Source organism: Hevea brasiliensis, chromosome 16 (assembly GCF_030052815.1).
Source record: "Hevea brasiliensis isolate MT/VB/25A 57/8 chromosome 16, ASM3005281v1, whole genome shotgun sequence".
Lineage (NCBI taxonomy): Eukaryota > Viridiplantae > Streptophyta > Magnoliopsida > Malpighiales > Euphorbiaceae > Hevea > Hevea brasiliensis.
In genome coordinates, this window is record NC_079508.1 from 55,233,741 (window position 1) to 55,249,921 (window position 16,181).

Sequence of the window (16,181 nt, forward strand, 5' to 3'; positions counted from 1 at the left end):
GGGTGAGGGTAACGCTGCTGATAATCGTCAGTGGATAGCCCAGTCAAAGTAAGTTTATGATATTAGTGAGTTTAAGAGAGATGAGAGATTGAGAAACTAAGTCTGTTGGAACGCACTGTAGTAACTATGCAATGTTCTCGATATTTGTGCTGTAAGCTGCAGATTACAGTACCAACATGAAATTATTGTGTAGAGTTGTGTGTTTCTCCGCGGTGCACTATGATGAGGATGGTTGCAGACAGCCTCTATTTTAGTACAGTTATGCCAGAACAAAGTTATATTTTTGCAAAAAAGTTTGAAACTCCTAATTAGGGGTTTAAACCCTTGAGCTAGAATATCAAAGGTCACAGTTGGGCAGTAACTAGAGTCAATAGCTTAGTCACCCTAGCATGAACTAGAATTATATCAGGAGTTGCCATAAGACTAAAGGTTTTAGTATAATCACAAAGTAAGGGTAACACCTACAGAGTGAGACCATTTAGTTCTGATATGGGGTCTTAGACAGTTTTAGCATTACAATGGACGTTCTGCCTAAAGTTTAGTAAAAATAGTATCTTCTTTGTGTGACAGCAAGGCACAGAGTACGACTTTGCTTCCTTAAAAAAGACCGGATGCTATGAATAATGTTCATAGCTTGTGAAACGACACTTTAAGGGGTTTGCAGTATGATAAAAAAGAAGATAGCCTGACATGATTGTGGCAAGGTGGCAGATGTAATATCTCTTTTGTAGTCAGTTGTGATGTAGGGTATGGTCTTATCCTTTTAAAAGGGATAGAAGGTTACTACTGATGATGGTGACCTATGGAATAGTATCCTAGATGGGACAGTAGAGTGTGGTAGAGAGTTGTTGACTCATGTATCCTAGAGAGGATACAAGTTCCATTATAGGAACCATAAGTAATCAGATCATGATGGATGAAAGGTCTGTGAATTGAATGACGGGTTATGGTACCCAATATCTTAAATTTTGGCTAATTGAGTTGATATTGGAAAATAGAATCCCTGTAGATCCCCTCCTCGAGGTAGTAGAGGGTAGCATGTAGTCTAATGGACAACAACAAAGATCTCACAGTGAATATATGACTACTATTCCCTGAGTTTCTCCTTAAGTTCTTATTGCTCGAGACAAAAGTATACTCTAAGTAAAGGAAAGGATAAGCACAGAAGTTAGCATAGATAAATCATAGAATATATATATATATATAAAGTGTAGAAGAGAAAGATAAAATAGTTAGATCAAATACAGCAGGAGAGATAACCTAAATGCCAGTAGAAGTACTAGCTAGAGTAGTTAGAGGACCAATTCTGAGTAACATCAAGGTGTTGATGACTTGATAAAGACAGTTAAGGGATATAGGCTTCTGATATAATAGTCAAGTCAAGAAAGAGAATATAGTTAAAGAATAGAATAATTAAAGTTCAGATTTGGGTAAGATAAAAGGAGTTGGCTAAAGAACAAACTGAAAGGCCCAAATTAGAATAAGATTAGGAAGAGTAGAGTTAAGATATAGAGGAAGCAAAATGCGATTCTAAGAAAGGTAACAAGATAAATAGAGAAGTAAGGATAGAGAGCTTAGAAAAGGATGGCATTAGGGAGAATGTTTATCAAGGTATAAAACCCAAGAGTGCAGAACTTAGAGCAAGTCGTAGTTGATATAGTGTTAGGAGCCAAATCATGGAGCTTAGAGTTGTAAGATCTGGAATAATTTTTGTCTATTTTCTATCCCTAAGGTAGAATTAGAGGCAATGGCTATTATTATGAGATAAGAATATGAATGACTGAATATATGAGACATTTGCTATAAATCGGAGTTCGCAGCTAAAGGATATTTTAGTAGGCACATTATATCCAAAGAGTTGTCACCTCTATTTATCTCCATTGATCAGTATGTGATGCTGATATATATAGGATGGTGAGTCTCATACCATCTGATATGAGATATCGGGATAAACACAGTGGGCACTTATGAGATAAGTAGGCCAAACTTGTGATGTATAGATAACAAGAATATGGTGTTTACTCAAGTCAATAAAATGTTATCTGTGTCATACTAGTGCATATAATCCTCAGACTTGAGATGACACGATTGTCTCTTATATAGGTGGTTTGAGTTTAATATCACTTACATATCTGTACTGTGTATGGATATTTCGTTGTGTGTTGGCTTAGATCAGTTATATATTGGGACACGTGTTCAGTCAAGAAGGGATCCATAGCCTTGAGTAAACAGGGTTAAAAGTCCTATGCGGATTTGAGCTGTTCTTGATAAGATTAAGTTTCTGGCCAAGACAGATGACTTTGTCAGGAAAGATGTTTCCTGATAGTAAAGTCTTATATGTCAAGAATTAGATTTCAAATGAGTGCATAAGATTCCATGATAAGGGGTTTGACTCTACCATGACCCTTAATGGGATTGGGACATTATACGAAGGGATTTTAGTGCACGGTGACATATGATTAAAGGTTCATATTTTAAGGTATTCCTTATTACTAATTGGGTGGCCGTGACATGCTATGCTAAATGTCAACCATGGTCTATGAGATACGTAAAATGATTTAGAGAAATTATTTACGGTAAGGAAAAGTTTCAATGATATTAGGAGTTAATATCATTGAAACTCTTCCTTACCATTTCTTATTGCCAATTAGTAATGAGCCTAGAAAGTCACACACCTACACAAGTTAACTATCAAGTAAATTATGATTTAATTGATTAATTAAAGAGTTTAATTAATTAATTAAATACATTTATTTTGCAATAAAATTGTAAAGTCCCTAGCATGACTTGAAACCAAATCTTGAATATTTGATGTATTATATAAATTGGATTTATATTTAAAGAGTTTAAATATAAATTTAATTGTGAAGTTAATTAATTAATTAATATGTGATATAAATTAATTTGAGGAAAAAATTACAATTTTGAGTTGAGAACTAAAAAATGCATACAAGGGCATTTTGGTAATTTCATATAGTGACACGTGGCACCAAGAGATTGTGACACATGGCATTCATAAAAGTGTGCCACTTGTCTTCCATTAATGGAAGATAACTTTTGATGATTTAATCTTGGCTTGACAAGTGGCTTGATGTGACTAAGACACCTAAAAGTTAGATTAAATAAGAAAATAGAGTCTGTAATTGGGAGTTAGGCAAGTGTTTTTAATGTGACCAACCAAGCAACTTTGCGAGGAAACATGAGTGATAGTTTGATAATAGGTAATAGAACAATAGTAGAGAATAGGACAGGTATAAATGTTACTCACAAGTTACTAAGAAGTACAAAGATCAAAGTAATGAATGGAAGACTAAAGATAGTTCTAGAAGGATTTGATAGTAAGAGATATCTTCTAGAATATCGCAGAAGACAAAAACACATAATAATAATGCTAGGTATGAAATACAAATGGAGTGTAAACAGATATAGTAAATTATGAGATTATATGCCAGGCAAAGTAGTGGTACAATAAGGAGTTGATGCACTGAAATCCTATAGGTAGAGCACAATAATTGCGATGAGATGATGAAAATTGAAGAGGAGGATCAAGAAATATGGGTAAATTTGAGACTGAAGTCTGGAAAGCCGTAGGCAATAGGTGTGGCTATATCAAGAAGAATGAATGCATAAAGTATCTTGTCTGGGATTGTGGTACAACACCCATTTCTCACTACCACAATAGTTCAGGTGGAAATTATAAGTTCAATGATACCTATATAACCATGAAGAGTAATTCCTTACAAAGGATAGTAGGGAACGATAATGTTTTGATAGTCATGTTAAGAAGGAGATACAAGAAGAATCATCCATGGTGAATGGCTTCTGTTTCATAAAATGAGTAGTATGTTAGTATTATAGTATGATACTATATGGTGGATGTGCTAATGAAAACCAATCACAGAGTTAGAATTTTAAAAGTAATAGAGTTGGCAATCAAGCTAGAATTAAGAAATAATAAAAATGTGTATTTTCCCATTCCTAGAGTGAAAGAGTTTAGCTTTGATGATGACAGAAGTGTAGCTCCATACAATCTAGTGTCAGCCATAAGTGCCAAAAAAATGTTAAAGCATGACTGTCAAGGTTATGTGGCTCTAATGAGAGACACATCTGTTGAAGGTACTTGTGTGAAAAGTGTAACTGTTGTTAGGGAATTTATGAATGTTTTTCATGAGGAACTTCCTGGGATGCCACCTGATAGGGAGATTGAATTCTGCATAGATACTATGCCTGGTACAAACCCCATTTCTATACCACCCTACAGGATGGCACTAGCAGAGCTAAAAAAATTGAAAGAATAGCTACAGGAGCTTTTGGACAATGATTTTATCTGCCCAAGTACATCACCTTAGGGTGCTCCTGTTTTGTTTGTAAAGAAGAAGGATGGGTCATTGAGGTTGTGCGTTAACTACAGACAAGCTGAACAAGGTGACAATTAAGAATAAGCATCCGTCACCTTAGATTAATGACTTATTTGACTAGTTGCAAAGAGTAAGATACTTCTCTAAGATAGACCTACGATCGGGCTATCATTAGCTGAGAATAAGGAGTTAGAATGTGCCAAAAATAGCATTCAGGACTAAGTATGATCATTATGAGTTCTTGATGATGTTATTTGGACTCACTAATACACCAGCGGCATTTATGGATTTAATGAATAGGGTGTTTAGGCCGTTCCTGGATTGCTTTGTCATTGTTTTTATAGATGACATTTTAGTATATTCTCAGACCAAGGAAGAACATGCTTGGCATTTAAGGATGGTGTTGCAGACTTTGAGGAAGCATCAGTTATATGTTAAGTTTTCAAAGTGTAAGTTCTGGCCAGAAAGTATTTCATTATTATGATATGTGGTCTTTAGTAAAGGTATTCAAGTAGATCCTAAAAAAATTGAAGCAGTAACTAATTGGCTTAGGCCTACTATAGTCAATGAGGTGTGAAGTTTTTTAGGCCTAACAGGTTATCACAGGCGCTTTGTACAGATCTTCTCTAGGATAGTAACTCCTCTGACACGGTTGACTCGAAAGAATATTCTGTTTTTCTGGTCAGATGAGTGTGAGGAAAGCTTCCAGAAGCTTAAGGACTATTTAATTTCAGCTCCTGTGTTAACTTTGTCTGTGAGTTGAGAAGGGTATACAGTATACTGTGATGCTTCTAGAGTTGAATTGGAGTGTGTTTTGATGCAACATGGTAAAGTGGTGGTTTATGCTTCAAGACAGTTAAAGCAAGTAGAACTACCCCACTCATGATCTGAAAATGGTGGCTCTTGTCTTTACACTAAAAATCTAGAGGCACTACCTATGTGGTGAGGTGTGTGAGATATACACCTACCATAAAAGCTTGAAGTATATCTTTCAATAGAGGGATTTAAATTTGAGGCAGAGGATATGAATGGAGCTTCTGAAGGACTATGACTGCACCATCCAATACCATTCAGGTAAAACAAATGTAGTAGTGAATGTTTTGAGCAGGGAATCTTCTGGTAGCTCGGCACATATGTCAGCAGAGAGGAGACCATTAATTCGGGAGTTGCATTAGTTGATGGATCAGGGTTTGATCTTGGACATAACTGATTTGGGTGCACTTTTGGCACAATTTAGAGTAAGGTTGGATCTGCGAGATCGGATTAGGTTTCCTAACACACAGACCCACAATTAATGTAGATTGTGGAAAGAGTACAGCAAGGGAAAGACTATGACTTTGGGTTTAATGGAGATGGTACCTTTGTGCAAGGCTCCAGGGTTTGTGTGCCCAATATGGATAACCTAAGAAATGAGATTATGCAATAGTGTTCATCCAGGATCTACAAAGATATACCATGATGTGAAATATAGGTATTGGTGGAATGACATGAAAAGAGACATAGCAGATTTTGTGTTAAAATGCTTAACTTGTCAGAAAGTAAAGTTTGAGCATCATAGGCCATTAGGGAAGTTGCAGGAGATCCCCATCTCAGAGTGGAAGTAAAAAATGATCACCATAGACTTCGTGACTGGGTTGCCTTGTACTACCCAAGGGTATGATTCTATATGGGTGATTATGGATCATTTGACCAAGTCAACTCACTTTTTACCTATACGAATCACCTATTTTGTTGCTTAGTATGCAAGATTGTACATCCGTGAGATAGTCAGATTGTATGAGATTCCTGTTTCCATAATATTTGACAGATGGCCCTAGTTCACTTCTCGGTTCTAGAGGAAACTTTAGGAAGCACTTGGCACACAACTAAATTTTAGTACGGCTTTCCACCCACAGATAGCTGGACAGTCTAAAAGGACAATTCAAACATTGGATATGCTTCAAATGTGTGTCATGGATTTTAGAGGTCAATGGGATAGTCAGCTACCATTAGTGGAGTTTGCTTATAATAACAGCTATCATTCCAGTATTAGAATGATACCCTACAAGGCATTATATGGCAGAAAGTGTAAGTCTCCTCTGTGTTAAACAAAAGTTGGAAAGACGAAAGTACATGATTTAGATCTAGTGCAGTAAACTTCAAAGATGGTTCCTTTGATCAAAGAATGTTTAAAGACAACTTTCAGCAAACAGAAAAGTTATGCAGATCCAAGGAGGAAAGATGTAGAATTTGCAGTGAGTGATTATATATTCTTAAAGGTCTCTCCTATGAAATGGGCTATAAAATTTGAAAAAAAAGGTAAGTTGGCACCCCATTACATAGGACCTTTTGAGCTCACGGACAGAATGGGAGCAATTGCTTATTGGTTGGAGTTACTACCAAACCTTTCTTATGTCCACCCAGTGTTCTATATTTTCATGCTTAGTAAATATGTTTCCGATCCTTCTCATATGCTGCAACCAGACACAGTGTAATTAAATGATAACTTGACTTTTAAGGAATAACCAGTGGCTATAGTGGATTATCAGATGAGGCAACTTCAGTCAAAACAGATCTCTATGGTTAAAGTCCTGTGGAGAAATCAATCGATAGAGGAATGCACTTGGGAGTCAGAGTGAGATATGCGCAACAAGTACCCATACATGTTTAGTATGTAACTCAGTGTTTTTTTCTATAATGAGGGAAGAATGTAACGTCCTGAATTTTTAAATAATTATTTTATATAAGAATTAAGTAGTTTGGCAGGCCCAGTAAGGGCATTGTGTAGTTATTGTGCTGTGAGCCCGAGGCTTTTTAAATTGAGAAGTGTTAGTTGAGTTATTTTGTAGGTTGAGTATGTCCTAAGTACAGAGAAAATTCTACTGAATTTTTGACATAAACCTAAGGTGTTTTAGGCTCTTTAATTCTTTGTTTTGAGTTAATATTGATAAATTTCTTAAATATTATTGTTTAGGTAATCCGAGTCAACCTTCCTCATCTTCTCAGCCGCCTCAGTGACATTTGGATAATCTGTTAGTACACATTGATTTTATTTATAATTTCAACATTATTATATATTCAAGACATGCTCATGCATTCACTTATAAATATATTTACGTAGTTAAATACTAGGCATGCCTTGTATTGCATTTTTATTTAATAAAACTATTGTGGATGTCACTTTAATGTAATTTGGAGCTATGTGCATGTGTCTGCGTGCATATGGTGTGATATTGGACATGGATAGAACGGCTGGAGCTTGACTCGCTGGGACCAGTGTTATCAAAGGCGAGCGAGGCGCCCCTCTGTCGCCTCGACTGAAACGCCTGGCTAGACTTTGGGGAGGCGACGCCTCAAGCCTACGAGGCGAGAGGCGACGCCTCTTCATAGTTTTTTATTTATTATGTATAATTTTATAGCATCACTTTTATCATATACATAAGCTGAAAATTCAGGTATGAACTATTTCTTTTTTTAACATCTCTTATTATTATGTGTGTTGTTACTTATGCTATATATTTTAATTTTACAGTCTCATACTCTCACTTGTATCTTATACTTAAGCTGGAAATACAGGTATGCACTATTTTCAATTTCTCTTATTTTAAATATAGACATAGTGTAAATAATATATATTTTTTTCTTTTTAATATGCTTTTTTACTTATCAACTATTTAAAAGTGTGTGTGTGTGTATATATATATATATACAAAATTTAAACAATTAAAGTTATGGCGCCTTGCTTCAAAAAGGGCCTCGCCTCGCCTCTTGCCTAAGGCCATAGAGTACTCTATCGCTTTAGTGTCGCCTTTCGCCTTGATAACACTGGCTGGGACCCGATCCTTTTTGTGGATAAGTAGGGATGAGTACGGTTTTGAGTTGATCTCGCTGACCCCCGCATTTGGATTATTAAGAGAAAGTCTGGCTCGAGTTAATCTCGCTAGCAGAGGTTGAAATTAAGAGAGTTGTATAGGGAATCAACTTTCATATATATATATATATATATATATATATATATATATATATATATATATATATATATGATATGATTGATGTGACACGAGTGTGTGAATGCTCCAAATTATCTTTTGTACAAATATTATTTGACTTATTTGGTAATATGTGTGTATGTCGCATTTCATACATAAGAATGCACTAGGCTAAGATAATTATAAAAATTGTATTTAAAAATCAATATCTTACTCTATGAGTCGAATGCTCACTCCTGTTCAACTATTTTTACTTAGATAACATGAGAGTTCTTTGAGTTTAACCTGCTTTCTTCCTCGCAAGTTTACTAGAAATAGATATATTACGTTCTTATTTCCTTATTTTTATTCTAGAAACTCCGTATGTACCATTAGTATATTAAACTTTCTGAGACTGTAATAACTTATTCTGTTGGATGTTGTAAAGTTTATTATGTGGTTGTGCTTGGATGAGAGAGCTGAGCTCCCATTGAATTATATGTATTTCTTTAAGGATTGTAAGGGTGAGCTGAGCTCCCCAAATTCAAATATATTGTGATTATAAGTCGGGTGAGCTATTGCTTCCCGTTGGGTAGCTCAATTTATGACCGGACTGTATTCGTTTATTTTCTTAAAATTAGACAATAATTATGAGCCTTATAATTAGGTTAGGAATAGTTAGGCTTACTACAAGTTTTGGAGATCTTATGCTGACCCAAGTCCTAGTACCGTTCCGGCCTAGAATTTGAGTCGTGACAAATAAGTTCTATAAATTTTAAGGAAACATAGCATCAAATTATAAGTAGTTGATTTCCCTCCGAAAAATCTCTATTTTCATTATTTACTCACAAAAAGAGGTAGAATATTGCCAATTCAGATTTCTCTAATATAGTAATTCTGAACATTATAGATTATAATATATTTACAGGCCTCAATGTTAAAATTTGTTAACTAATAAAATTACAGAAAAAGTTTGATTAATTGAACAACAAATTCATAAAATTATTTGCAGTAAAATAATACCCAATGACGAAAAAAATCCAGATCTCTATGCACATTAATCAATTCTTTTTTCAATTTTATTAATTCTACCAGTAACTTTTTACGGTACTAAAAATCTATGCATGAAAGATCACGAAGGACGGAACAAGCATGTCAAGTATCAACACGGACTCCTCAATCCTCCGTTACTAGTTTTGTTTGTGTGATTGCATGTGACAAAAGGGTACATCTAAGCTAAAGACCCCACAAAATGGAACCAATCATCTTATAGATTGAATGATAGCTTCTTCAGAATAATCCCAATTTCATTTTTGCAAGTCATGGTATCAAACTAGTCCATATCAAGTTGGAGAAGTGAGGTTGGTGTCCAGATATTGATACTGACCCACCGAGTCTTGAGTAATAAGAAGAAAAAAAATCTAAATATAATTATATATTTTTATATTACAGCAAGGTAGCGTTCGGGCTAGCTTCACACACGCCTCAATTACTCTACCTCTTCAAGTGAGTCCAAAGGCATGTTCTCACACTCAACCTATGTATTTAGGAAATATCTTTAGAGTGCTAGTTATGAAAATCAAACCCAGAATGATAGATTTGAAAGAAAATACATGTGCCAATTTAAAGGAAAAGCATTGATCACATTGGATATGCTTAAATTGCAAAATTCTAGCTCCAGCCAGTACTTCTCTCATCTAAGAATGGCATATTAAAATTTGTGATTCAAGATGATTATCATTCAGAGTCTAGCCAAAGGTTTTGATTTTGTTTTCCTGTAGAACAGGATAACCCAACAAAAAAATTAAGAGTGAGAGAGGATAGGAGAGTTTTAGGGGGGATATTTAACAATGTAGTTATGTTTGATATAAGATTTCTACCAAACTCGCATAATGTGGTTGATGCATGTAGAAGCAAAAGATACATTATGACACACTTTGCTTCTGTAAGGTTGAAATAAGTTAAATAAGATTCGTCAACCAAAAAGAAGAAAAAAATGCTGGGCACGGAAACATCACTGAAAAATAAGTGAGAAAACAGAATAAACATTTTTCAACAAAATAAATATTATGAACGCCCTAAATCCCCTAGTCAGAAAAGAAACTGTTAAAAGCACAATGAGTACTTAATTTCCTTTTCCCTTTTCTTATCTATATATTTACTTTTTGTTTCTATGTTTTGTAGGGACGTAGAAGCACAATAAGCACTTTGACTTTGCAATTAGAATTCTACTACAACATAGTGAAGTGTCATGTGTTCAAGTTATGCTGGAGCTAAGGCTAATAAAGACATGTGGTGCTTAAGGTCATGATATACAATACAAAGCATCCTCCAAAATGCAAAGTCATGATTTCCCTCAACATGCAACTTACTGCTGCAGGTCTACAATTATGAAAGGTTATACGCATTATGCTCATAGTAATCATAGTAATACTAACCTTATCACTAAACGCTGTAGCATTCTGTTTTTGTATCCTATTCCGACAGAGCAATTGGAGCCGTTGTAAGTATATCACACAAAATTACTCATCAGATTTCAAGAAAATCCAGATCTTCATTTTGTGATGGAGGAAAAGAACTCTTTGATTCAATCAAGCTATACCCAGGTACCTTAGAGACATTCTTTTCTTTCATCAAGTCCCTAATTATCTCAGCCTCGTCATATCTACCCGCTGATGCATACATGTTGGACAAAAGCACATAATATCCAGCTTTCTCTGGCTTCAACCTAATTAATTTCTTTGCAATTCGTTCTCCTACCTCAACATTATTATGAATTCTACATCCTGCTAATATGGCACCTAGCACTGCTTCATCAGGTTCCATGGGCATTTCTTCGATAAATCTCTCTGCCTCTTCCAAAAGCCCAGCTCTCCCTAGACAATCAACCATACTAGAATAATGTTTGAATCCAGCCAACAGCCCATAATGTTTGATCATTTTGAAGTGGGAACGTGCTTCCTCCACCAAGCCCCCATGGGCACACGCTGATAAGACACCAAGAAAAGTTACATCATTGGGTTTAATCCCTCTCATATGCATCTGATCAAAAAGCGCCAAAGCAATACTAACATTGCCACTCAATCCGTAACCCAAAATTAAAGAGCTCCAAGAAAACACGTCTGTTTCAGTCATTTCAACGAAAACTCTGTGCGCATAAGCTAGCGCTGCACATTTAACGTACATATCGACTATGGCGTTCCCTAAACTTAACTCGAACACCAAGCAATTTCTCACACACCACCCATGAACACTTTTTCCATGCTTTAAGCATCCCAATTGACCACACACCAAAAGCAAGCTCACCATAACAACCCCATCAAGCGTGACACCCACATCAACCATCTCCCTAAACACTTGCAATCCCAACATTGGTTCCCCATGTTGAGCATAACCAGCCAGAATTGCAGTCCATAACACCGCATCTCTCTTAGACATTCCATCAAACAACACTCTAGCATAAAACAAATTGCCAAAAGTAACGTACATAAAAATCAAAGCAGATGCAACAAATAAACTCACTGCCCAACCCGTTTTCACACACAATCCATGTATTGAATTCCCAAGTTCCACCGATCCCGAGCCAGCACACGCCCGTAAAACAAGAGGAAGAGAGAAGTCATCGGGTCGAACATGGGATCCCCTCCACATTTGAAGAAACAAGTCTAAAGATTTCTCGGGAAAATTCGACCGAGAAAACTCACCAATTATGATGTTCCAAGAGTAGATATTTCTACATGGCATGTGAAAAAAAACCGGAAGAGAATGAGGGATGAGTTTGTTATGATGGGAATACATCAAAACGAGCTTAGAAGTGAGGACTACATTGTCGTATAGGGAGGTGCGGAGTAAGCGAGCATGGAGGTGGCGCAGATGAGTTGGGTTAGGGGAAGAGTGAAGAAGGGAAAAATAGTGTGAAATGAGAGAAGTATTTTGTGGGTTCGTGGAAGTGGTGGTGGAGAAGAAGAGCTTATTTAAGAGAAGAAACTTTGTTCTTGCCAAGAACAACGAAGCTAAGTGCATAGCCAATCCAGCCACTGCCGTTGAGCGAGAGCAGACACTATCGATGGCTCCAATATGATTATTTATATATGATCCGTAAGAAATAATTTAATATTACAGCATAATTCATAAAAATGAGAGAAATTTATTCTTTGAAAAAAAAATAGAGAAATTTATTATCTCAATTAAATAAAAAAATATGAATTTATTATAAAATTTTATGGGGAAATTATTAAAATTTTGATAAAAGTTTATTTAATTATTTAAAATTTAAACCAATTTTGTATTTAGCAAAAATAATATTCGTTTTTTAACAAACATTTTACCTTACAATCAAAGATTATAGATGGGGATTGTAGGGGAAAAGGGGAAGAATTCTACTAATTACCTTTCTATATCTCAGACTATGTAGTGCTGACCGGAAAATCATCTCTGCAAGTCCCTGCAACATCAAAGAAAAATCTTACATGGATTCTACCATTTCCCTTTCATTATATTTTACAATGAAATATGAACAGAGATGATAATTTCCATTCCATTCAATTAATTGGAAGCAGATAATATACCTATATTTGTGCTCCAATTTCTGTGTCAAAACTCTCATGCCTCTTGTGAACAAGTGCAGCCAAAGAACCATCCTTCATGTCACAGCAAGAGAATTCATTTAGTATCAACATCAAGAAAAGAAGATGAAGATTAAAAATCTGACCTCAATCAGATTGGCAGCATTTCTAGGTCCGCAAGCCAGGGTATCCATTCCAGCAATATGAGCAATAAATAGGTCCTCAACATCAATACTCTCTCTTCGCCTATGAGCATTATGAAATCATAAGATTGTAAACACACCTCCATTGCTTTCTTGAGCTGCAGTATATGCGAAAACACCAACCTCAGAACTGAGAAGAAAAAGCCCAAAAGTTCAATGATTATGCAATCTAGATTCCATTTGTACTTCAGCATTCAACTAAAGATAAGAGTCAAAGTACCTATTAGCAGCACTATGCATAAATCGAGGAGGGACAAACAACTGAGCCGTACCCCCACAAAGGACGGATTTTGGTTCCCTGTGTGGTCACAAAATTGAGGTGCTTAAAAGGGCATAGGATTTTGTAAGCTCAATATATGCAACTGGAAAAAGAAAGAACACTGCTACTGTCTGATAAAAGAAGCATCCAACAATAGGCCAAGTCCAATTCCTAGGTCCCATTGAACCAATGATATCAAATATGGATAAAATTGTCCAAGCCCGATGGCCCATTGAAGCAAGACAGGATACATGAGTTAATTGCTACTTCATTCATGTAAAACTACCTGAAGCTCTTTAGCGAGGGCCACCACTTGATCCAAGTTTGCATTGCTTTCCTGTTAAAAAAAAATAAAGAGCACCGGATTACTAGTTTCAGTAGGCAGACCTATGTTCAATGAAAATCTAAATCATCAGAAGCAAAGATCAATTTTAGAAGGAAAAGATTTGCTTCCCAAATGCTAAAATCATGACCAAGCAACCCTTTTTCTTAAAATCTTAGATGGACTCACCTCCAGAGTTTTGCCTTCAGGTGCAATATCCCTATCATGGAAACACCACCTATCAACTCCAAGCTTTTCAAGGAACTCAAAATTGGCTCTCACTGAAATGTTGTAAATAGATCAATTATTGCCATTTATACACTACATGATCCTTGATATGATGCTTAATCTTTATCAATCTTACTTCCCCTTGTGGCCATAGCCAATGAATTGGTACCATCCCCCCAGGGCCAATATTTGGTTGGTGCACCAAATGGGTCGCCTCCTGCCCCACGGAATGTATGCCAAAATGCTACACTGAACCTCATCCATTCCCATGGACATAAATCACTCTCAGGAACATCAAGCAATGGATACAATGTACAATATTAAGAATGAAATACCACCTTCATTGTCTTCCCAAGAATAATTTCTTCTGCGTTATACCATTTGAATGCAAGTGGATTTTTACTAGAAGGGCCCTGTGGATAAAAACAAAATATGCATATTTACACCACCACAAAATTGCAAAGAAAGATGCAGAGTGAGAACCGCAAATGGAGAGACTGTTACGATAAGACACAAATCTAAAGCATACACAAATTGCACAATCACACAATATATAGAAAAGAGAGAAGAATATTATTATCTGGTTTACGTCCATGGGCAAGATAAAAGAAAAAATATTATTATCTGGTCCCCTAAAGGCAGACTATTATAATATTTATACTAGTCTATACCTCGGAAGCATTGCCCCCGCACCCCCAAAGAGAGTCGCAGCCCGAAATTTTCGGGTTATATCACAATTCAGACATATATAAAAGGCTAAAATAAATTGAAATAGCATAATCCTGAAACAACTTTCAGAATGACTCAAAAAATGGGGTTGAAGAGATTTTAATTAAAAAAATGCTTTTAAACCAAACAATGGCACTGTAATTAGTACAGTTTCAAATGATTGAACATACAGACACAAAATAGTATATAAACATACTTGCCTCATACTTAATTTTGGGAATGCCAGGGAAAAATTCCCCTCTCCATTCATCTGAATCACTGCATCCACTGCTAAGACCAGGAGGGCATGTTGGGGGACTACCAGCGATCTCAGTGCAAGACAATGAAGGGAAAGAAATGAAATTGTGGTTGAATAATAAGTAAAAACGACTCCAAGGAGGATAATAGAATGTACATATTGTGTGAGTTTGGTTGTTCATAGTCATACCTACCAAAGCAAACACATTGATTCTAACACTAGAAAGTAAAATGCACATCTAAAATTCTAGAGCACATGGCCCCATACAAAATACAAATGCGATCTTTATTGAGGCTTACCACTCCAGAAGTGATTATATTCAAGAAAAGAAGAATCAGCGATATCTTCCCATCCTTCATTTTCCTCATCTTACACAAATCATTCAAAATATGCAAAATCTACACAAGACGAAGCAACCAAGTCAGCATCAAAATATATTCAACCCATTTATATATACTCATGAATAGCAATAAAAGGGATGCATAATATAAGACAAAACCATATGATGCTAATATTCACATACAAAAAATGTGTATTTCTATCAACCCATAATCCAATTTGAGAATTTTATCATGAGAATTTTGTGATCTAGCACACAGCTACAAATGGGTAGACAACAAAAGGATGAGATACTAACCCATAATCCAATTTGTGAATTTTATCATGAGAATTTTGTGATCTAGCACACAGCCACAAATGGGTAGACAAGAAAAGGATGAGATACCAACCCAGTAGTAAAGCTGGCAACAAGGGAAACAAAAGAAACCACTCAGCTTGATTATTTTTTAATAGAGATCAACCAAATCACTAGAATAATGAGAAACAGTCAGAGTTTTTATTTAACAATTCAAAAAATAAATAAAAAAAAACCATTATCACAAAGATGAACAAAAGAAAGGAACACCAAAACCCAAGGAAAGATCAGAGGGAGAACTGGGAATAGTGTGGACTGTGGATTACAATAGATACAAACTGGAAGTATGTTTCAAAATGGTAATGTGGAGGTGAGGATGATAGAGATTATTTTTTAATCTATTTTCTAATTTTTAAAATTTTAACTTAATTATTTTTTTGCAGCATTAAAAATTGAGAATACTTTTCTATTCAGGATTAAGATAAAGCATTTTAGAGTATCCTCTTGAGGATGATAGAGGTCAAAACACATCTGCATGCAATTTCTTTCTTCTACAAAGCATGTTATTGATAATTAATTGCTCAATATCTATTATTCATGAAAATAGATAAACATGAAATATTAAAGCGCAATTAGCTATTGATAAATGAATTTTAATAAACAAATAAGAAAATAAATTACGTAGAAATTAAGTTGGC

The 16,181-nt window shown here is 35.5% G+C and overlaps 2 protein-coding genes across 2 annotated transcripts; both read right to left on the minus strand.

Annotated features, from left to right (window-relative positions):
- Positions 1 to 9,591: 9,591 nt before the first annotated feature.
- Positions 9,592 to 14,199, minus strand: LOC110639264 (xylose isomerase; the record flags this gene model as incomplete). Its single annotated transcript, XM_058137930.1, is given in 9 exon segments — positions 9,592 to 9,842; positions 12,696 to 12,749; positions 12,874 to 12,945; positions 13,017 to 13,203; positions 13,294 to 13,346; positions 13,348 to 13,371; positions 13,619 to 13,669; positions 13,844 to 13,935; positions 14,019 to 14,199. Coding segments are annotated over 6 exon segments (471 nt in total), but the record flags the coding sequence as incomplete, so codon positions are not given.
- On the minus strand, positions 10,424 to 12,689 carry LOC110639262 (pentatricopeptide repeat-containing protein At4g14170). Its single transcript, XM_021790136.2, has one exon. The coding sequence runs from the start codon at positions 12,326 to 12,328 to the stop codon at positions 10,835 to 10,837; it is 1,494 nt and encodes a 497-aa protein (XP_021645828.2). The 5' UTR covers positions 12,329 to 12,689; the 3' UTR covers positions 10,424 to 10,834.
- Positions 14,200 to 16,181: the final 1,982 nt, after the last annotated feature.